General features: G+C 45.9%; 1 protein-coding gene across 11 annotated transcripts in view; it reads left to right on the forward strand.

The window, feature by feature from the left end:
- Window positions 1-523: 523 nt before the first annotated feature.
- supt20 (SPT20 homolog, SAGA complex component) overlaps window positions 524-23,581 on the forward strand; it is a 101,234-nt gene continuing 78,176 nt past the window's right edge. For 7 of the 11 annotated variants that reach the window (XM_038818432.1, XM_038818438.1, XM_038818439.1 and 4 more), the window contains exons 1-8: window positions 526-685; window positions 10,049-10,133; window positions 13,383-13,418; window positions 13,529-13,587; window positions 13,682-13,748; window positions 15,755-15,881; window positions 16,699-16,802; window positions 22,348-22,464. In XM_038818432.1, the coding sequence (XP_038674360.1) occupies window positions 10,131-10,133; window positions 13,383-13,418; window positions 13,529-13,587; window positions 13,682-13,748; window positions 15,755-15,881; window positions 16,699-16,802; window positions 22,348-22,464 (513 nt within the window). In that variant the 5' untranslated portion in view covers window positions 526-685; window positions 10,049-10,130. Of the gene's footprint in view, window positions 686-10,048; window positions 10,134-13,382; window positions 13,419-13,528; window positions 13,588-13,681; window positions 13,749-15,754; window positions 15,882-16,698; window positions 16,803-22,347; window positions 22,465-23,581 lie in introns of all 11 variants that reach the window. The other 4 variants (XM_038818434.1, XM_038818437.1, XM_038818436.1 and 1 more) reach the window with 3 other exon arrangements.

The raw sequence follows: 23,581 nt of genomic DNA on the forward strand, positions 1-23,581 counted from the left end.
TGCCCCGGGCATCACCAGACCTCTGCACGCCACTGTCTCTCCACCTTCAATCAACTTGGCATATATAGACCCATGTCCTTCTGCTCATATATCCCTTTAATAATTTTACCGTGTTCTTCCTACCAAATTACCTACCCTCACTTCTCCACATCTGCCACCTATCTGCCCACTCCACCAACTTTGTCTGTGTCCTTTGGAAGTTCTACACTGCGCCCTTCACGGTTTACAATGTTTCCAAGTTTGATGTCATCCTCAAAACTTTCAAATTGTCGCCTACACACCGAGATCCTAATCATTGGCCATTTATTAGAAATTCAACAGTACGGCTTTGGGCATTCATTTCTTCAAGCTGGTCTGGTTTTAATCTTTGTCGGAGTGAAGGTCTGGCTTCGCCGCACCTGGCAACAGAGCAGGTACTTCCGGACCCGGAGCCCCGCCCCTGGCAACAGAGCAGGTACTTCTGGTCCTGGAGCCCCGCCCCTGGCAACAGAGCAGGTACTTCCGGTCTTGGAGCCCCGCCCCTGGCACCGGACCGGAAGTTCAGGCCAACTGGGGGAAAATGGCCGCCGGGGAGGCGGCCGGTTAGCGATTCTAATATTTTTTTAAATGAAACTCGCACAGCAATAAAATAAGTGGCCGGGCGCCGAGATATCTCCATAAGTGGCTGGCGAAGGCACGGGAAGCGGCAAGTCAGCTTTTTTTTTCTTTCGCAGTTGTGTGTGTGTCGGGGTTTGAGGCGAGTTGGAGCCCCCGCCAAAGTGGGGCAGGGACTGGGCCGGGGGCACAGATCACCCCTCACATCGCCTCTTCATCAGAGCAAAAAACGCAGCCACCTCCTCTCCCACCTTCCTGCCCCGGACGGCGCTGATTGCTGCCGGGCCCAGCTCAGCTCCCCCTGGTCCCAGTTCATCCATCCCCTGGTCTGAGGAAGGTGGCGCTCGGCGGGTTACTGCCCTCGCTCTCTCTCTCAGGGAGGATGTTCGGCTTCAGCCTGTTGATCGTTCCTACCTTGAATACTGGCCCTAATTGATTAAACTGGCTAAATATTGCAAATCGCCTGAAGTTGTGCAGCACTCACAAACACCGATCGGTGTTCGACCTCTTGGAATTTAGTTTCGGTCGTTAACAAAACAGAATCCACACACACCATCCACAAAACCATCTCATTGCAAACATGCACGATTCTAAAGGGGCTCGTCAGAGTAGAGATGGAGATTGTATTCCCCCAGGCTGTGGAGTCTGGAACACAAGGACAGTCTCCAGCTAAGAGGCCGATCATTTTAAGGCTGAGATGACAAAACATCTTCACTCAGAAACGATGGTGAATCTTTGGACTTATGGATCTCAAGAGGGTTTGGGATGTGCCATCAGTGAATTAGTTCAAAGCAGAGAATGACAAATTTCAGGGCATCAAGAGTTATGGGGAATGGGCAGAAAAGGGGAGTTGAGGCAGGAGATCAGCCATGAATGTATTGAATGGCAGAATAGGCTTGACAGGTCATATGGTTTATTAAAATTTATTTGTGGGATGGGGGCGTCGCTGGTTAGGCCAGCATTTATTGTCCATTCCTAGTTGCCTTTCAGAGGTTGGTGGTGAGTTGCCTTCTTGAATCGCTGCAGTCTGAAATGTAGGTATACCCACAGCGTTGTTAGGGAGGGAATTCCAGGATTTTAACCCAACAACAGCAAATAAACAGTTAGATATTTCCAAGTCAGGGTGATGAGTGACTTGGAGGGAGACATCCTTGTAGTGGGATTCCCCAGTATCAGCAGCTCTTTTCTTTCTAGATGGTGGTGGTCGTGAGATTGGACAGTGCTGCCTAAGGAACTCTGGAGAGTTCCCGCAATGCATCTTGTAGATGGTACACACAGCAGCCACTTCATCAGCGGTGGACAAATTGAATGTTTATGGAAGAGGTAGCAATCAAGTGGGCAGCTTTGTTCTGGATGATGTAGTGTTTGTTGAGTGTTGTTGGAGATGCAGTCATTCAGGCAAGTGGAGAGTATTCCATTACGCTCCTGACTTGTGCCTTGTAGATGCTAGGCAGGCTTTGGCGGACACAGGGAGAACATGCAGACTCCGCACAGACAGTGACCCAAGCCAGGAATCAAACCTGGGACTCTGCCGCTGTGAAGCAACAGTGCTAACCACTGTGCTAAAAGCATATATCTGAAAGACGCACATAAGCAAACGGGGTTTTCAACTTCTAGACAAAGTTCCAACAATTTATCATTAAATCATCCATGTGAACACAAATTAGGAGCGAGTGTAGGCCAGTTCCCCCTCCCCCTCCACCATTCAATAAGATCATTGCTGATCTGATTGTGACCTCAATTCCACATTACATCTATCTCTGATAACCTTGTTAGTCAATAATCTATCTACCTCTGCTTTATAAATATTCAGTGACCCTGCCTCCACTGCTCTGAGGAACAGTGTTCCAAAGACTCAGGTTCCTCAATTTCTTACTTTGGTCTTAAATGAAAGTCTGCTTATTCTTACATGGTATCCCCTAGTTGTCGTCTCTCCCACAAGAAAACATCCTTTTAGTATCCACCTTGCGAAGTCCCCTTAGGATATTATGATTTTTCAGAGAATATGATCATTTTCTGACCCATTTCTGATATTTGTTCATTTTTGGGTGGGTGGTACAGCATGTTGTGGTGTGGAAAGAACCACTAATGGCTGCAATTAAAATGGGATTGTACAGTATATGTGGCCCTCAGTGGCACTTTCACCACTTTCCTCACCTCTTTGACTTACTTGTAAATTGTCCCTTTTTCTCCTGAGTTACTGATTACACATCTCACTGGAAAATATTTTCATTGCAAATGTTGTGTGGCCAGATGTCTGATGTATTTGCTGCTACATACCCATCTGGAGCCCTGGACCATTGTGAACGTTGCTTCTGTCTGTAGAAACCTTATGCAGAAAACAGATCAAAATTTCCAATATGGAAAACGCCATTCGTGCTAAATGATTCATGACTCCCCTTCATTTACTCTGGTATATTCTCTCTCCTTCCTGCCATATTGAGCAGCATACCTGATGTTTGGTATTATCTGTACACCTTCCTCTCAGAAATAGATGCATGTTAAGACACGGTCTCCTAGTTATTGGATTTCTCCTTAGTTGTTTGCCAATGAACTAATTAGAAGAACTGAAACTAATTACAGGATAAATTAAAAGGGACCGCTCCTACAAAGAGCAAACTGAGCACACAGGGGTTGGACTGTTTCATTGACCCCTGTTTTCACATTTTGATTTAATGTTTATAAGTTTCTGTTCCTGTTTGTTCTTTTCGGGCTGTGCTCCGTTTGTCTTTTAGGAGCGGCCCCTTTTAATTTCTCCCTCAGTTAATGTCTGTTTTTCAATTAGTTGATTGGGCCCTAAAATAAAACAAGCGAGCACAGCCATAAAAGAACAAAGAGGAACGGAAACTTAAAAGACATCAAATCAAAATATGAATGGATTTCACCTTATGCTATAATGATCAGTCTCCATTAATCCAAAACCAATTGAAGCCTTATCAGCAATTTTTCCTCAGCAACAACATACTACGTGCCACAATTAAGTGGTCTTTTATCAGCGGATAGCAAAAGGTAGTTGAGCTACATCTTTGCCTCAATTATTGTAGTTCTGGCCCTATACAGACCCTTATTGCAAATTTAACTAATTAGTTCAAGGTTGGTTTCATTTGATTGAGGAGTCAGGGAATGTTTTAGGTATTTAGTTCTAAGTGCCTCTTATCTAAGCACTGCACTTAAAAATCATGTACCGGCAGAGACCGATTAACTCCGATGATTAGAGCATGGTGCTAATAACACCAAGGTTGCAGGTTCGATCACGACTGGCTAGCAAAGCTTTTCTAACAGATGCGATCCTTAATCAGTTACTGACACTGTAACAAAAACAGATTCAGCTAAAAACCATGTACCCTGGACACATACCAGGTAAATATCCTGTGCGAACTTCTTGGCAGGTACCTTAGCTGTTTCACACTTGTAGTGGTAGGGATGAGTGATACTTCTGTTTAGTGAAATATCAAAAATATCAATGCGTTAATTATATTTGGAATCCTGTCTAACAAAGTGTACCGTAGAATTATTAGCTTCTGGCAGTTATTAACACTTGGATTCTACAATGCTGCATGTATGGCAATAATCACAGAATGAATACTCTCTTGTGTTCAGCGTATGAGTTTCTTAACTGAATAATCAAATGGTTATCAATGATACCAAATTGCTAACGCTTAGAATGATGGTAAAATTATCCCTATTAAAGGATTTGTAATTTAAATCCCCTTTTTAAAACTGCCAAATTGTAAACCTAATATTGCTGACTTGTTTGCAAAAGATGAGCCCATTGAAACAATTAATGGCCCCTTCTATCCATATCAATGACCAGGCTTATGAAAAAAATAAAGATAAAAGATCTTTACCAGGAATAACTTTACACAAAAATAAACAGTCAATCTTATCTTTGGCTTCTGTGCAATGGGACAGAATATTCTTACAATGGCATCTTAAATTGAAACTAAACATTTTGATTCAGAGATACGTGCTGTGTATTTACTCCTTTCCCACCTATTGTCCAGGTTGTTTGAACCCAATGGATCACTATTTTGGAGGCACTGATCTTTTATCTTTCTGTGGTCTCACTCCTCCCTATGTCTGTAATATCTTGCAGCCCACAGAGCTATCTCCACTCATCAGTCTGCATCGATTTTAATTGCTCCACCATTGGTGGCAACCCCTTCAGTCAATTTGGTCTTAAGTTCTGGAATTCCCTCCCTCTGTCTCCGGCTCTCTACCCCGATTTCTACCTTTAAGATACTGCTAAAAATTCACCACTTTGACTAAGCTTTGGGCCATCTGACCTATTACCTCCTTATATAGCTTGGTGTTATATTTGTTGTTTTATATTTTTATAATGCCCATGTGTGTAATTAAATCATCTCCATGTCAGTTTTGCTAGAAGATACCAATTTCTCTTCTTCCCCCACCCCGCTGTATTTCTGTCAAATATCTGCCTAATTTATAAACTTTAATAAAATAGAGGATATCTTACTGAAAATATTAAAGCTTTTAAGACAGAGTTAGTTGATCATCAACAACTTATATTTATAGTTTATTGTTGATCAACTAATTCATTCCGTCCATGTCCCCACTCACACGTACCATGGCAGCAGTGTGTACCATCTACAAGATGCACTGCAAGGTTCCTTAGACAGCATCTTCCAAACCACGACCACTACCATCTAGAAGGACAAGAGCAGCAGATACCTGATAACCCCAAGTCACTCACCACCTTGACTTGGAACTATATTGCTGTTCTTTCACTGCCACTGAGTCAAAATCCTGGAACTCCCTCCCTGACAGCACAGTGGATGTACCTACACCACATGGACTGCAGCGGTTCAAGAAAGCAACTCACCACCATCTTCTGAAGGGCAAATAGGATTGGCAATAAATGCTGGCCTAACCAGCGACGCCCACATCCCATAAAATTATTTTGTTTATTACAAATTGGCCGTATCATTGGCTGGCACGCGTCCTGCTTATGCTCTTTCCGTCTGACTTCATGAAGGACAAGCTGGCACTCAAAAAAAGGGAGGGGTGCCAGACTGGTGGAGGGGTGTCCGAACTCAAGGTCCTCACAGACAAAGGAACGAGCAATTCAGCTGGCTGGTGAGGATGTAGACCATTCGTGTGCTGATGGTGAAGCCGGCGACGCTCAACCAAGTGAGGATCCAGCACTGCAACATCCATCAGACAATAATGCTGTGCTTAGTGTCTCCTGTTTTCTAGGCACATCTGGGAAGTCACCGTGGGGGTCCGCAAGTCAGGCCATTTATTCCAGTCCTGAAAACACTCGGGAAGAGGAATCCACAGATACAGACATTGAAGATCTGTCACAGCGCTCACCCACACCCTCCACCATTGCAGAGACACACACCTCGGTGGAGCCTAGTTCTAGAGTAGTATAAGGTAACAATTTGGTAAGCACATCGCACTGATCCACAGCAGGCGGAGTCAGGGCCATCCAAGGGCGCCGGCACTCGGAGAGTTGCTGGAGGCCAGGAATCTGCTGAGTCTGAGTCAGGTGAGGAGCCTTTGAACTTTATCATGCCTCAGTTACGGGAACTGCAAAGGCAAGCTCGGGAAAATCAGTAAGGAACGTCTGCTGCATTCCTCAGATTGCAAGGCTCCATGGAAGAATCTGTCTGTCTTCAGTCTGAGGTGATTGTGTTGACAGCCCAACATACCGAGGTCAACAGTGGTAGGGTGGAGACCTTGGTCTGGGACATGCGGCAGAACATAGCAGAGGCTCTTGCTGGCATCCAGCATTGTCAATGCCAGAGAGGTTGGGGCATCTTGAGCTCACTTCAGCTGCCCTCTCAAGGTGGCAGCAAGGGGCTGTCGGGCACCCATAGGGAGGAGGATCTGCAGATGCACACTCCAGGGCCACTCACCCAGGTGACTCCGGAGTGACCCGCCCTATCCAAATCACTGGACTCATCAGTCACTCCTGCACATCATTGGAACCTGTCAGTGTCGCCAGAATGTCTTGGGCTGGCATCACAGAGTTGTGTCATTCTCCCTGTGGCTCTCTGCATATTTCAGGTGCAGTTGGCCCCCCTTCTCATCAGCTTCTGTCTCCGGTGACACTGCAGTCCTGAAGGGTTCAGTTCGCGAAAGATGTCATAGGATCCGGGGAAGTTGAACGTTCCCTGCTGCATCGCAATAAAACCATAGAATTCCTTCAGTGTAGAAGGAGCCCATTCTGCCCATCGAGTCTGCACCCACTGTGTGAAAGAGCACAGTACCTAGGCCCACTCCCTCACCCCATCCTTGTAACCCCACCTGACCTGCACATCTTTGGACTGTGGGAGGAAACCAGAGCAACCGGAGGAAACCCACGCCGACACCGGGAGAAAGTGAAAACTCCACAGACACCCAAGACCGGAATTGAACCTGGAATCCAAGCGCTGTGAGGCAGCAGGGCTAAGCCATGATATGATCCTGATCGTTGAGAGCTAGCAAGCTGCCGTCAACCAGACAGGAGTCAGAAATTCACATTAGCTCCGTGAGGATCTATGGCGTGTCCCCACTGCAGGTCATTATCATCCTCCTTTAGAGACTATGGGTGTCCACTGCGTCTCCACAGCAGGAGCCTTATGACAGAGGGTATGTGCGCTGCCATTAGTCAGATGCGAGCCCAATGCTCACAGATGCCTTGTGATGATTATGGGGTGTCCTCACTCCATGTCATTATCACCCTCCACAAATCTGGCGACAATGAGCGCGGCCCAAGTGCATCTGCCTCACCTGGACATCACAGTGGCATCACGATCAATATCCTTGCCTTCAAGCACCTTGTCACACATATCTCGTCAATGTCCTCTTCGTCAGGCTCCGCCATCTCAGGCAATTCTTCACACCCTGTTGCAGAACCTGGCTGTGTAGGGCACAGCCGGCAATGACGGATTATATTGAAGGGCTCCACCAGACCAGCCCAGCAGGGGTCCACCAGATCAGTCCGTCAGGGCTTCACCAGGCCGGTCCGGCAGGGCTCCACCAGGCACTAGAATCTCATTTCCAGCAACTCTATGGTTTGGTCCACCAAAGTATGAATTTCAGTGGAGCCAACTCTGCAACCTCTGAGGACCCTGAAAGATGTCAGGGATCTGAGAGTGGCTGAGAAGGTGGGAGTCGTGAACACGCTCTGGGAATCATGCATAGAAATGCAGGAAGTTTTTGGTATGATCGCAGACAGCTGAATATTCAGGGAGTGGAAGCCCTTACGGTTGAGGTAGTTGACTGCTTGTTGCCACAGTGATCTGAGTGCGAAGTGAGTGTAATCGATGGTACCCTGCACCTGTGGAAAACCAGAGATCTGTACAAGTCCCAGCACTCTTGCTTTCTGGCTTGGCTGATCCTGGTCAAAACATTGTGTTCCCTCATAAAGATTGCGTCTGTGACCTCCTGGATACACTTGTGTGGGATCCCACAGAGGTCACCTGTATAGACCTGAAAGGAACCACTAGTGTAAAAATTGAACGCCGTGATCACTTTCATAGACACTGGCAGTGGATGCCCTCTAATCCCTATGATGCCAAATCTTGCAGCAGGTGGCAGATGTGACCAACCAGCTCCCTGGACATGCTCAGTCTTCAGTGACACTGGTTCTTGGACATCTGCAGGAATGACAAGCATCTGTAGACACTAGGTCAAGCTAGGCACCTACAAATGGCGGCTCTCTGGGGTTCATTTTCGGCATGTGGGGGAGGCCCTGCCACCCTTTTCTCTTGAGGGTTCTGCTCCTATTTTTGATGAGTCAAGCGCCACCATTGTATTCTTCTTTGTCTTCTCTCCTGTCTGTAAGCAATGAGGCAGAGGGCGAGATCACCAGGCTTCATCTTCCTGACAGTCTCCTCATTGCAGTATCACGTGATGGTTACCATTTGGGTGCACAGCGCTAGGGACCCGGGTTCAATTCCCACCTTGGGTGACTGGAATTTGCACATTACCCGTGTCTGCATAGATTTCCTCCAGGTGCTATAGTTTTCCTCCCACAATTCACATATGTGCGATTGGGTGGATTGGCCATGCTAAATTTTCCTCTAGTATCTAAAGATGTGCAGATTAAGTTACGGGGATAGGGCAGAGTGTATGGGGGAGTGGACCAAGGTAGAGTGCTCTTTCGGAGGGTCAGTGAAGACTAGATGGGATGAATGACCTCCTTCTGCATTGTAGGGTTTGTATGATTCTGTGGTTTGCCTGTTAAAGACTTCTCTTTGTCCACTCATTGCCCACGGCTGCCTTTCCAGGCACCTTTACGCATGTTGGAATAGTCCTGCCCATAACATGGACACCCAATGTTCACATGATGGTTGAGCAAAACCCCACATCACATGAATGAGTGGTATAGCTTTGGCCATTCAACTGCATACCGAGCTATTATCTCAGGTGTAGGCATTGTCCTAACCTGCACTCCAAGGACTATGAAGAGCACTGTCAATAGGCACTTTAACATAGAGCAAGGGATTGGGAGTGCACCCTTTGGGCAGTATTCCAAAGGTGAGGAAATTCTGCTTGTGTAGACTAATCACAAAAAAAAATTAAATGCTGAATTGGAGGAGCTTTCAGACCTTTTTGGTGTATAAACTCGACTATGACTGCAGCTCCTGGCATTTCACCCAGTCCTCATTTACATTTTTTAAAATTTAGAGTAACCAATTTTTTTCCCAATCAAGGAGCAATTTAGCCTGGCCGTTTCACCTACCTTGCACATCCTTTTGGGTTGTGGAGGTGAGACCCACGCAGACACGGAGAATGCAAACTCCACATGGACAGTGACCCGGGGCTGGGATCAAACCCAGGTCCTCAGCGCTGTGATGCAGCAGTGCTCATTTAATTCACTTTTGCTGGAGCTTCTTGGTGCGCACATTTGGTGGACTGCTGCCCTGATGTCACAGTCATTCACTCTCACCTCAAATCTTGAATTCAATTCAGGTCTTATTTGGATGAAAGATGTGATACGGTAGGTGACAGAATGGCCCTGGTATAACGCAAAATGTGTATTGGTAATTAGGGTATTGGTTAGTAAAGTCCATTTGATGGTGCTACTGATGTCAATTATTAAAATTCCAAATACCAATTCACCATTTTAAAAATCCCATCATTGGTAATACCATTGGGAAATGCTGACTAGGCCAAGGAGGTGCCTTTACACAGGAAGATTAAATCAGCGGCAGAATTTCTGAACACTTGCAAAGGGCTAGCTGAAGTGTTAACTATAGAATGGTGTGAAGGACCCTGAAGAGGACGGGAAAGTACATTTTAAACTGTAACTCATTTAAATACTCTAAATGAAAATGTAAATAGTAAATAATAATTAGCCTATTTTTAACATAAATAACTGATATTTCTAATGCTTTTGGGCGCTGCCTTACATTAGAGGTGCTACATCAATGCAAGTTGCTGTTGGTTTAATGCCTTGTAATAGTCCTAGAAAATAATGAACTAATTTTACTTTCAACAGAGTTTGAAGTCTGTTGGAGAGTCATGACTTTCTGCCTGCATTGGATTTCAGTTCTGATATCAGAGGTCTGATTCTTTTCATAATGGTGAGTTTTGTGCAGTTAAACAGTTTTCCTGTGAACTTCTGAATTGAAATAGTAACTAATTGACAACTATTTGTCGATTGTGAATGCCTTTATTTAAAATTAGTTATGGGAAATAAACTAATGTTTTAGAAAGCTACCAATCATTGTCCTACACTTTTAACTATTTTTTTCAGCTGGGTGGCATCATGATTGGAATATTGAATGTTGCCTTTTACAGCAAAAAAATTAAATGGGTTTAATATCTGGTCCTGAGTTTTGAAAGTTTAGTTTGGAGCTGATGTTAGGTGGGAGCGGCTACTTGAGACAACAGGAATATTAATTATAAAATGCATTTTTTATGCACAGTCACACAAGCTATCTTTTCACCTCTGCATTTATCTTCAGTTCCAGTACAGATTGACAAGATGAAAAAAGTGTTGTCTGCTAGTTGTAGGGTTGGTTGTGAAATAGTTTTGGTAAGTCTTAACTAATTTCCATGGGGATGTGTGCCCACTGAAGAAAATTGGAACCAAAGTACTAGTCTAACACAGAATGACTAATATGCAAGATGGAAACGTTAGTAATGGTACTTCGCAAGCATTGAAGCTGAAGTATATAATTGTGCAGTAAAGACAAGCTTATCACTTCTTTTAAAGGTGAGATACCTAGTTGTGCTTATTGCTGGTTGTGTGCACGCAAAGTGAGTTTTGGTTCCCTTTCCCCAACTATTCGTGGGTGGAAAGCTTCACATTGTTAAGCACCAAATATTCCCACTGCTTTTCTTTGTAAAGGCAGGCATGAGAAGCTATCTTTCCACCATATCTCTCAATCTCTCCTTTGCCTCATTATTGTTGGACTGTTTTCTACCTCCTTGGTCTCCACACACTCTGGGTGGAATTCTCCTATTTTGAGACAAAGTGCCTGTCCTGCCGATTCGAATGGGGGGATCCACATCAGATTCTGCACTTGTAATCTAATTAATTATGCACAGTCGGATTGCCCTCCCACTCTCCCAGCAACTATTCACCCGCCGCCTCCGCTGATGGGTTTGAAGGTCCCAACGCCATATTTAAATACCAGTCCAGCACATTGCATTACTCTCTCCAGCCAACCTGATTTCACCAAATTTCGCTAAACCATGCAGGACGTCAGAAAAGCAGAGGAAAAAGACTAGCAGCCTCAAGAAGAAGTCTGTTCCTTGATTCAACAAACCCCCCCCTCCCCCACCTCCCCGAGCCCATCACCTGTGAGGCACCCATGCCCCACTTGGACCTGTACCTATCACCTCTGCAGTCTTTATCCATTCTCATCCTGTAAATGATATGTATCCCTTTGACCTCTTTTTGTGAGCTTTTCATGCTGGCTTGTCGGGGTCCTGTTTCCCTCTCCTTAGTCTTCCCTCTGCCTTCCACTTGTTGTTTTCTTCCACCTTCTTGCCCCTCTGCTGCCACAGTGAGCACACTGCTATCCAAATAGATAGTGATGTGTGGTGGGGGGGGGGGGGGGGGGGGGGCTGATGAGACACCAGTGGGTAACTGTTTTAATGAGCATTCATGAGAAGCAAATGGTATTCTCACCACCTGCCAGCAGGATGATCAATCAGCCATTAACAATAATAATCTTTACAGTCACATGTAGGCTTACATTAACACTGCAATGAAGTTACTGTGAAAAGCCCCTAGTCACCACATTCCGGCACCTCTTCGGGTTCACGGAGGGAGAGTTCAGAATGTCGAATTCACCTAACAGCACGTCTTTTGGGTCTTGTGGGAGGAAACCTGAGAACCCAGAGAAAACCCACGCAGACACAGGGAGAACGTGCAGACTCTGCAGACAGTGCCCAAGCCGGGAATCGAACTTGAGACCCTGGAGCTGTGAAGCAACAGTGCTACCCACTGTGCTACCATTAACCCGGCATTGGGAGAATGGCAATATTACACCAGTGGGCTTCTGACTTACTTTGGCTCCCACCAGATTCTCTGCACCTTCCCGCCACGGGAGGTTTGGGGAATCCTGCCCTCTATTACATTGCCACTCTCAGGTAGCCTCTGTGTCCTATTTCATGGAATAACTCTGCCTACTTCCACTTCTAATATTTTCCATTCTGCCCCAATGGGATTGTCTATGCCTTCGCCTTTCCATTCATCTGTTCCAAAGACCTCCACCCACCATCAACCCTTTACCTTCCATAAACTTCAGATCATCAATCAAAACTTTTCTTTTGCACCCTCCTTTCCTGAGAAGTCAGATCTTTGACCAAGCCTTTCATCACCTTTGGCAATATCTCCTCCTCAGGCTTGTGTCCAGTATTTTGCTGGTAATTAGACACATTTGCTTGAAAGCATGTTAAGTCATATTGTGCATCTATTTCTGGCGTGTTATGTTTTCAGTACCTTCCATATTCAAGTTGACACAGCACTATTTCTGCATCAGGTAATAAGTTAGATCTTGATGAAAGCGGCTTAGGTATGCTAAGTTATGAGTCAGTGGTGTTCTGCTGTGAACTTTGTTCTGAAGATTTAAAAAATAAATTCTGTAAATCCGGAATTATTTTCATTGAACTGAATAATCATTCCCTTACTCAAATTCTTATAATTATTTGTTATTCCTGTTATACGTTCAACAGTTTAAAATCGTGGCCGGTGTTCTCCATTTCACCCAGCCCTGTGTTTCTCGGTGGGATGCCGTTTGCTGGCAGCGGGATTCTCTACTCCTGCATTTGACAATGAGATTTTCCATTGAAGCCACCCCACACTGCTATGAAACCCACTGACTGGGGTGGGTTGGGTCGCCGTGTGAAACCCGCTGGCGGTGGTAGGTTGCTGGCGGGAAAAGAGAATCCCAACAGCCGGAGAATTCCAGCCCCTATGTCTGAAAAATCACCCATGGCCTTTATAATGTTGCCATTTCGATTCATGCAGTTTTAGTCTGGTCATGGAGTTTAAGCAATTATTCCCTTGGTCACAACCTGTGAATCAGTTGTAAAATTGGTACTTCCTGCATATGCAAGCAGAATTTGGTGGGGCTTTGGGAGAAAAGCAATCAAGTAGTAGATTTTAATTTCCTATTTTATATAAATACATGCTAATAGCACAATAAATTGGCCTTTGGATTGTTTTCCTGGAAGTACCCTTTAAAGAAATGCATCCATCATTGGGATGCCCAGAAATTTAGCATGCACACATGGGAAGTTCTGGAAGAAAATCCCCAAACTATGGATTTCAGGCTGCATCTTTAGAATTCCTTAGTAAAATCATTTTCTTTCTGCAGTATCGTGCTTTGGAGTATGCATTGGACCGTGCAGAGGTGAGTCATCTACAGCAACATATTTATTCTGCTGTGTAGCATTGCATTGCAACGTTTATTTATACCTGTTACTTAGTTATTTAATGTATATAATGATTTTTTTTTTGTAGTACATAATTGGATGTGCCAGGCAACGACCTCCAAAAAGAAGGCATTCATCTAGTGGAAGGTGGTGCTCCATAATTAAAATATTTTAAAGTTAAGTGTATATTATTGACTTGCAAAACTTCAAAAGCATTAAATTTTAAAACTTGTTATTTTAGGAAATCTGTACATCAGAAATTGTATGACTTGTACATGGAAGAATGTGAAAAAGAACCAGAGCTGAAGGTATGCACACTTCATGCACTAATCCATATTAATTCCTCTCTGACCGATTTTGGCCTGGTTGAAAATTTATAGCAAAACATTTTTAAAACCATGAAGATTTAAAATTCATATCTTATTTGTCAGTTGGGCAGAAAAATACAAAAAATGATAGTCAACAAGGAGAAGAAGGAATATTATACCTCACCTGCCTTTTTGCTTTAGATTCTACCTTAATGATTTCATTGGCCTGGCTCTCCAAATGCCCACATAAAATCTTCAATGTGACTCCATTTTTGAACTGGTTATTTGGACTTAGTTAAAAGCCTTATGAATCCTGAAAATATAGTTCTATTTTAGTTCATTAAGCTACTGGGCTCCCAGATGGCTTCATGAGTGGCTGCTTTGAATCAATGAAGCCATAATGATTGAAATGATCCGAGGCTCAATTCCTCATCTGTCCTTTCTTCGCTGACCACAGTTTTGTGGGATTCTACTAGGCTTATGTGTCAGAAAGGCTGAAATCAGCAAGATTTCCACTCCTGATTCTTTTCTGGGGACCTCTGCTGGAAGTATGTGGGAAGATTTTGAGGCAAGGGTAGTATTGTGCTGTGGTTAGATGGGTTAAATTATTAGGACAGGTTGCAGAGACCAATCTTGTATTTCCCTGAGTAAAAAAGATTAAGAGGTGATCTAACATCAGCCCACTTGGGCAGCAGGGTAGCATGGTGGTTAGCATAAATGCTTCACAGCTCCAGGGTCCCAGGTTCGATTCCCGGCTGGGTCACTGTCTGTCTGTGTGGAGTCTGCACATCCTCCCCCTGTGTGCGTGGGTTTCCTCCGGGTGCTCCGGTTTCCTCCCACAGTCCAAAGATGTGCGGGTTAGGTGGATTGGCCATGCTAAATTGCCCGTAGTGTCCTAATAAAAGTAAGGTTAAGGGGGGGGTTGTTGGGTTACGGGTATAGGGTGGATACGTGGGTTTGAGTAGGGTGATCATGGCTCGGCACAACATTGAGGGCCGAAGGGCCTGTTCTGTGCTGTACTGTTCTATGTAACTGAGGATTTGATAGAATGGGGATAAAGAAGCTATTTCTTTTGGTGGGGGAATCCAGAACAAGGATGTATAACCTTAAACTTAGACCTGGACTTTCCAGGGGTGATTTCAGGAAGGGCTTCCCAAAGATTAAGCAAAACTAGAACTCTTAGTTTGAGGATCAATAGCTTGAGCAATTGCAATTTTCAAAACTGAAGTTGATACATTTTTGTTGGACAATCATATTAAGGGGTATGGAACCAAGAAACACAGATGGAGTTTAGACACAGTCAGCCGTGGATTGATTGAGCAGGCTTGAGGGGTGGCTAGCACTGCTGCTTCACAGCACCAGGAACCCAGGTTTAATTCCAGCCTTGGATAATTTTGCAGTTTGCATGTTCCCCATGTGTCTGTGTGCTTTTCCTCTGGGTGATCCGGTTTCCTCCCACAGTCCAAAGATGTCCAGGGTAGGTGCATTGGCCATGCTAAAAGTCCATGCAGTGGACTTTCATGAGGTGCACTTTCAGAGTGTTGGTGCAGATTCAAAGGGCCGAATGGTCTCCTGCAGTGTAGGAATTCTGTGGTTCAATAGAAGGCTAACTCATGGTGCCAAGACTGATGTAAAGAATGACCACGACAAGACATTAATGATTGCTTGAAGAATGAATCGGCATGTTAAGGAGAGGAGAAGGGTGGAGAAAATTTATGCGAAGAGAAAAAATGGTTGTGTGATATGACAATTGCAAAGATTTTTGTTGTTTGTTCCTTTGGTTATTTTAGTGCTCTTATAAAATAGCATAGCCAATAAATGCAGTATTTGGTTATTTCAGTGTACTTAGAAAATAAATGCCTAGAAATGCAATATTTATAAATAGTTGCATCACTTTCATAAAGGATATAGTAATATCATTTAATGCAAGTAATGAAAATCATATATTTTGCCATCGACCTGAATTGAATATTTGCATAAAATGTAAATATATTCTTAATTCTCAGAAATTAAGGCGAAATGTGAACCTGTTGGAGAAACTGGTTATGCAAGAAAGAGTTTCATGTCTTGTGATAAATCTATATCCTGGAAATGAAGGTTATTCCCTGATGCTCAGAGGAAAAAATGGTTCAGGTACCATTGTGTAACATTTGTTGGCTGTTGATTATCAATGCTTTCCAGATATTCTCAATAAATAATCCTTGTAATTTTATTATGGAGCCGGGCGGGCGCAATGGGTGAATCGCAAAGGAGCCCCAAATTGGGCTCCAAGCCCAATGGCTTATTTAAATATGCCTGGGCCTCAATGGGCGCACCTGCAAGACCTCATCAGGGTGCCGTTTAGTACTGATTCACGCAAACATGAACCAGGCATTGCAATACCTCTGGGGGTGGGGCCATTGGATACCCACTGGCCGGGTACAACACACTTCCTGGCACCTGGGCACCCTGGCAGGTTGGCGCTGCCTGATGTCGGACTTGAGCAGGAGGGGGTCCTTGCCAATTGGAGGGGGGGTGAGGGTGAGGTTCCAAGGAGCTTTGACAAGGTTGGGGATTGAGGGGAGGGATCAATAAGGTGGGGGGCGGGTCTGAACGATGATGGCGGGGGAGATCGGCGCTACCGGTCATAATAGTGCCCTGATCTGCAAACAGCCGTCCCTGCCCGCAGTAGGAAATCAACTACAGTGTAGAAACTCCCTGAGGCCAAAGAAAACGACAAAGGTGCCATTGAATAGCAGGATGATTCTCGGCGCTGCAGCCGCCAAGAAATGCCCCACTAAATGTGCCCAAAAGCGGACTTTAACATTTTTACGCTGAATCGTTCCCATAGAAAAATATCTAGGGTGCAGTTAATAGGGTATATTCTGTTGGCTGTGTGTTTAAAGAAAGATTTATTTAATTGTAAATTTTTTTAATATTGCAATATTTTTAAACATCTTACTAACTTCAGATTCGGAAACAATTCGGTTACCTTATGAGGAGGGGGAATTGCTGGAATACTTAGACGCTGAGGAGCTACCACCCATTCTTGTTGATCTTTTGGAAAAATCTCAGGTGAGATAAAATATGTATGAGATTCTATATGATCAAAATAATTCCAGTGTAATTCTGTGGAGGAAGAAAGCTAGAAACTCAGGTGAAATAAAATATGTACGAGATACAACATGATCAAAATAATTCCGATGTAATTCTTTGGGGGAGGAAAACTAGAAAGTTCCCTTAATGAGGGGTTTGTTGTATGAGGAAAGATTGAACAGTTTGGGCCAATACCCTCTAGAGTTTAGAAGAATGAGGGAGGATCAAATCGAGGTAGACAAGATGCTAAAAGGTATGGATAAAGTAGACATGGAGCTGATGCTTCCTCTTGTGGGGCATTCTAAAACAAGAGGCCATTATCTTAGAATAAGAGGTAGCAAATTTAAACAGATTTGAGGAAAAACTACTTCTCCCAAAGGATTATAAATCTGTGGAATTCGCTACCCCATTGTGTGGTGGATGCAGGGACAGTGAGTAAATTTAAGGAGGAGTTAGACAGAATTTTAATGGGAATGGGTTGAAGGGTTATAGAGAACACACAGGACAGTGTAGTTGAGGTCATTATGGGATCAGCCAAGATCACATTGAAGGTGTTTAGGCTCGGGAGGCTAAATTGTCTAATCCTGCTCCTAGATCACATGTTCTAGGGAGGCGATGCTCTGGCTGAATTTGCAATCCAGCTCTTGGTCTGTAACATTGTGCATAACAGATGAGGAACAGATCAGCCATGATAAAATGGGTCGATGGGCCGAATGACCTAATTCTGCTCCTGTATCTTATGAGCTTACGAATTTATGGATGAGTGCAGCTCTAACAACACTCTAGAAGCTCGACACCATCCAGGACCAAGCAGCCTGCTTGATTGCTCCCAGTTCAACAAACATTCAAACCCTCCACCGCCAACGAACAGTGATCGCCATGTGTACCATCTACAAGATACATTGCAGTAACTCACCAAGGTTCCTTAGACAACACCTTCCAAAGCCAAGACCACTACCGTCTAGAAAGACAAGAGCAGCAGATACCTGGGAACCCCCCACCTGGACGTTCCCTCCCAAGTTATTCACCACCCCAACTTTTAAATATATCACCGTTCCTTCACTATTGCTGGGGAGAAATCCTGGAACTCCCTCCCAAACAGCACAATGGGTGAACCTGCGGTTCCTCCCCAGGGTTCGTCCTCCGGTCCTTCCTGGTCGGGCGCTGCCTCGGAGGTGGCCACATGTTTCTCCCCCTACAACACTTCACCCCGCTGCAGTGCCAGGTTGTGGAGGGCACAGCAGACCACCACAAAGCGGGCGACCCTCTGGGGAGTGTGTTACAGTGCACCACCAGAGCGGTTGAGTCATCGGAATTGCATTTAGACAACTCTGGCGCACCGCTCAATGATAGCCCGGGTGGCCACACGGGCCTCATTGTATTGGGTCTCCCCATCGGTCACCGGCCTCCATACTGACGTCATTAGCCAGGTCCTCAGTGGGTACCTCTTATCCCCCAGGAGCCAACTGGCTATCCTGGGGTAGTCCTCGGAAGAGGCCGGGGATGCCCCTGCCCAGAATGTAGCTACCATGCACATTCCCTGGGAAGCGTGCACACACATACATGATCTTCCGGTGGTGCTCACATATGATCTGCATGTTTGGGGAGTGTAACTCCTTCCTGTTGATGTAGGGCATTCCCTGATGGCCCGGTGTATGCAGTTCAACATGCATGCCATCTATAACCCTCTGGGCCCGGGGCATCTCGGTGATGGCGGAGAATCCTGCTGCCTGGGCATCTTGGGCCTGGTCCAGATCTCTATATAATTCGCTGCCCAGGCAAACACAGATCCTTAAGGATGCACTTGTGGGCTGTAGCTTGTGAGTCGCCACACAAGTCCCTGCTCGAGCCCTGGAATGATCCCGAGGCATAAAGGTTCAGGGCTGCGGGGACCTTGATGGCCACTGGGAACGGGTATCCTCCTACTCCACGTGGTGCCACGTTCACAATGACGTGGCACACTGTCCCTTGTTGAGGCGGAGCCTCCTGCGGCACACGCTGGTCATCATCTATTTGAAAGACCGGTGGCACCTGTACACTTTGGGCTGTCACAGCCTCCCCCTCTGGATCCCTCCCTGGCCTGCTAGGTGGCCAGGTCCTCAGGGTGTGGGGCAGGGCCCTGCACATGGGCCACAGCCTCGAGCCTCTGTCGACACTGCTGCCGCTGCCTTCTCCAGCGTCTGGCCACCTGGCCTGCCAGCAGCACAGCGAGAGCAGCCTCCGCAGGGTCCAAAATATCATGTAATATCTGTAAGGAATTGGAGAGGTTGTGAGACTGGTGACTAGCATTGTTTTCCCTGGGACCCTCGTTCACCCCCCACATCCCCTGCCATCCAACATGCCCAGACCAAGCACCCCCCCAGCCTCAGCGGGGTCTCTGGTCACCGGACCCCACATCGTCGACCCTAAACACCCGTACGCAACGTTACCTGTACCGCGCGCTGGCCCCTTCACCAGTGCACACATCCACCCTCTGGTTGTGGAGATGTCACCGGTACTGGGAACCAGCCTCTGGAAGTTCGGATATTGGCCGCTGCTCCATGGTGTTGCTTCCTATAGTGCTCAGGCACAGTGTCCAGGCATCACAGTCTGATTGGGATGCTAGGCAATAATCCCTACATGCTACATGGCACGCCTAGCCACTTAATTCAACTTGGGAGCTGTGAGGTGCTCACTTAACTACGATTGCCAATTCCCTTCAGCAGTAGCCTTCAGCCGCACAGCCAGGTGCCTCCGTGGTCAGTGGGAGTTATGGGTGGTTGGAGGAACAGACAGGGTTGCCTCCATAACGGGAACACATGACTCAGGAGGTGGCATGGCAGACCCATGGTGGCTGAGACTGCCACCCCTCCCCCATCCACCAAAGCCCAGACGATCCTCCCTCAAAGTGGCGGCCCCAGAAACCCCATGGCTCATTGCCTGCGAGCAAAGTTGGCTCCTCGAATCTCTGCAGCAGCCATTTGTTTTTAAATCTTGTTTTTAAAACAAAAAAATTTTGTTTGTAATAATCGCTGCCTGCATGACCACTTGCTGGGGAGGTGATTAGATCATGACAAGCCATTAGATGCGGGGGATTGTTCCTGTTAATTGTATGGAGATTGGCCTGAAAGTGGTGATTATTGGTTTCTTGCAATGCGGGATCCTGATTTCGCCAACGGGAGCGGGCCGGTTAGATCTCGATTTTGACCTTTTCCGCAATCTCAGCCTTGTTGCGCGGCCTTGTTGCGCTCTCGCTCAAGTGCAACGTGGCCATTAAATCGCACCCGTAGACATTTTTTTGGAGTTTCTCCTCGGTCTAGCCCACAGTTCGAAATGTATTCAGCAATATGGAGCTGGACTCGCCGGCGAGACCAGCTCCTCAGATATCCGGCTGCCATTTTGAAAGTGTGCCCCAATCTCTAAATGAGCATGAGGGCCACCTACACCCCCACCCGTTGGCAATGTCACCTCCCACACACATGGGCATTGCCCCACATCCCTGCCCAAGTGAGGACACCTCGCTATGGGATCACTCCTCCCCACCCCCCTATTTGCCCCCTCTCCTTTTTTGGACCCCTAACATTTGAGGTCCCCTCATATCCCCCTTTCAGACCCCCTTTTATGAGCATGGCCCCATCAGGCCCCGACCCTTGGTACCACCTCGAGGCACCCTGACAGTGTCCCTGCCAGCTTAGCACTGCCAAGGTGCCTGGGTGCCAGAGAGAGAGAGCCAGTGGTTTCCAATGGCCTGGAAAACCCCCCAGATGCCGTTACACCTGGTCCACATTTGTATCAAATGGGGCCCGGTCCAGGCCTCGCTGGGGAAGCCTGAATATCCGCACGCCAGGAGAATCTGGCACATGCATATTTAAATGAGCCTATTGGTTCATTCCCTGAGTTTTTGATGGGTCAAAGTCGGAGAACAGGAGCTGACCGAGGTACCCCACTGAGAAACCTGTGGGCGGGATTGCGCTGCTGGCGGGACCAGAGAATCCTGCTGCTAGTGAACAACCAGAGAATTCCGGCCCATGTACTCCCTACTTTAGGTGTGAAATCAATAGCAGCTTTTATGTTCCTTGGACAATGTAGACCCAACTTTGCAAATACTCTTGACAAAATTTGCAAAATGTGAATAACCAAAAATATGGCAAACTTATCAACTCATTGCAGTAACTGGGTTATACTGGCATTAGGAAATGGATAATTAGCAGATTTTTTATTTCTGTTATTTTAACTTTTACTTCATTTCCTGTAAATGTTCCCATGGTAAAATTCAATGTTTCTATAATAATTTACAACGTAGTATTGGGGGGTGCGGGTGTTGCCTTGGAGAAGAACAGCTCCCATGCAGCCATCAAATGGCTGATTGGCATTTAATAGACCTGAGGTGGGACTATTGCTGCTCCAGAATTGGATGTGTCGCCTAAGAGAGCTGCTGCCAATTGGAGGCTGGTAACTTTCCAGTGCCAACTGCGCCAGTGGGCCTGGTGGCCATAGTTGGTAATGCACTCAGACGATTGGGGGGTTTTGCAACACTGGACCCAGGTTTTGAGGTGAGCGTTGGGGGACCACCAGGGTTAAGCCGTTGAATTCTGTAGAGAGAGGTGGTGGGGCAGGCACAGAAACACACTCGTGCAACCAGCCCACTGGTAGGTCAGCCGTCACGCAGCCTCTGCCCACCCATGCCCCCACCCCCACACACAAACACACAGTGAGCCATCTCATCAGCCAATCGGATTAAATAATTTTTACTTATGGCACGTAGTATGTGAAGCAGGAATAGTAAGGTATCATAGCTAATTTGATTCCAAATCATGTAGTGAAAATTAACTAAAGAGAATGATAGAAAGATGGTATTGAAGGAGAGCTGAGTCAAAGAATATTTTTTTTAAATTCCATCAATCATTAAGATCTGAAGGAAAGAGACTTTCATACCTTGAAATGGTAATTTTCAATGCCATAACTGTTGTTTGGCAATAATGAAGATATCACACCTTTAAAAATGGGCTTACACTTGACAGGGCAAGCCCTGACATTTAGAGGTGTGTTTCATAGTAACAGTAATATAAGTACTACAACTAAACACCATTCCTGTGTTTGAATGCTGTGTCTCTTGGTGAGACACTGGTATAGTGTAGCTTCTGGGGGAGCTGGGCAACTCAGAAAACATCTTCCTGATTTCTCTGTTTGACTGCATGGGCGGAAATTACCAGCTGTTCATGCTGGCGGGAAATTCCAATCCCATGCCGGCATGGGTTTCTCAGCAACAAGGGGGCAACGGGAAATCCCATTGACAACGGCGGGACCAGTAGATCCCGCTGGCGGGCCATCTCCACTGCAGACAAAAACACAGCAGGTTGGTGGGAAAATCCTGCCCTACATGTGCAGTTGGCAGAAATTGCTGTCCAATTTATTCCTCCATAAGGGTCAGATCTGATAGCCTCACCATTATTTCTCCTGCAACATCCATGCATTGATTTAGTCACTTGATCAGACAATCAATGTTGACTATGTTTGTTCAATTCAAATTTTGTTTTCCTGTTAGGTGAATATTTTTCACTGTGGATGTGTTGTAGCTGAAGTACGAGATTATCGTCAGTCTGGTCACGTGAAAACACCTACGTACCAAAGCAGGCACATATTACTTCGGCCCACAATGCAGGTAATAAATTGTGTCTGATGTTAAATCTTATATTCTCCCTCCCTTACTTCACCCCCACTGTCATCACATACACAGCTTACTTTTAATGAGGTTAGAATCATATCTTACCAAAATAGGCCCTGAAATCCAAACTATCAATTTTCTTTTGTCTGTGCAGAAGGCATCGTTTATGCTGGAATGCCACTGAATCTCCAGTGCCCCACCCAGCAACCGTTTTTCAAGTATCAATCCATAGCATAGTGTGTAGGGGCTATTTCAGGATGTAGAACTAAAGATGATGGCTTTGTGAAAAAAATGAAATGAAATGAAATGAAAATCGCTTATTGTCACGAGTAGGCTTCAATGAAGTTACTGTGAAAAGCCCCTAGTCGCCACATTCCGGCGCCTGTCCGGGGAGGCTGGTACGGGATTTGTGTGTCCACCTTCCTGCTTGCGCATCTTAAAAGTTTGAAAGCTGATGTAGCAATGGTGCAGGAGACTCACTTGAGGGTGAAGGACCAGGTGAGACTTAAAAAGGGCTGGGTTAGTCAGGTGTTTCGCTCTGGATTTGACGGAAGGGCTCGAGGGGTAGCGGTAATGGTCAGCAAAAGAGTACGCTTCCAGGTAATGGGGCTGGTTTAGCACAGGGCTAAATCGCTGGCTTTGAAAGCAGACCAAGGCAAGCCAGCAGCACGGTTCAATTCCTGTACCAGCCTCCCCAAACAGGCGCAGGAATGTGGCGACTAGGGGCTTTTCACAGTAACTTCATTGAAGCCTACTTGTGACAATAAGCGATTTTCATTTCATTTTTTCATTTCAGGTGGAGAAGGTGGTGGCTAGAGAGATAGTTGATGTGTTTGTTTTCGTTTTCAAAAATCCCATTGATTCAGGGAAGGTTCCATTAAACTGAAAATAGCTAATCTAACTCCTTTATTCGAAAAAGGAGGGAGACAACAGACCAGTTAACTTGACATCTGGTGGGCAGCACGGTGGCCTAGTGGTTAGCACAGCTGCCTCATGGCGCTGAGGTCCCAGGTTCGATCCCGGCTCTGGGTCACTGTCCCTGTGGAGTTTGCACATTCTCCCCGTGTCTGCGTGGGTTTCGCCCCCACAACCCAAAAAATGTGCAGAGTAGGTG

The sequence above is a fragment of the Scyliorhinus canicula genome, chromosome 14, assembly GCF_902713615.1.
Source record: "Scyliorhinus canicula chromosome 14, sScyCan1.1, whole genome shotgun sequence".
NCBI lineage: Eukaryota > Metazoa > Chordata > Chondrichthyes > Carcharhiniformes > Scyliorhinidae > Scyliorhinus > Scyliorhinus canicula.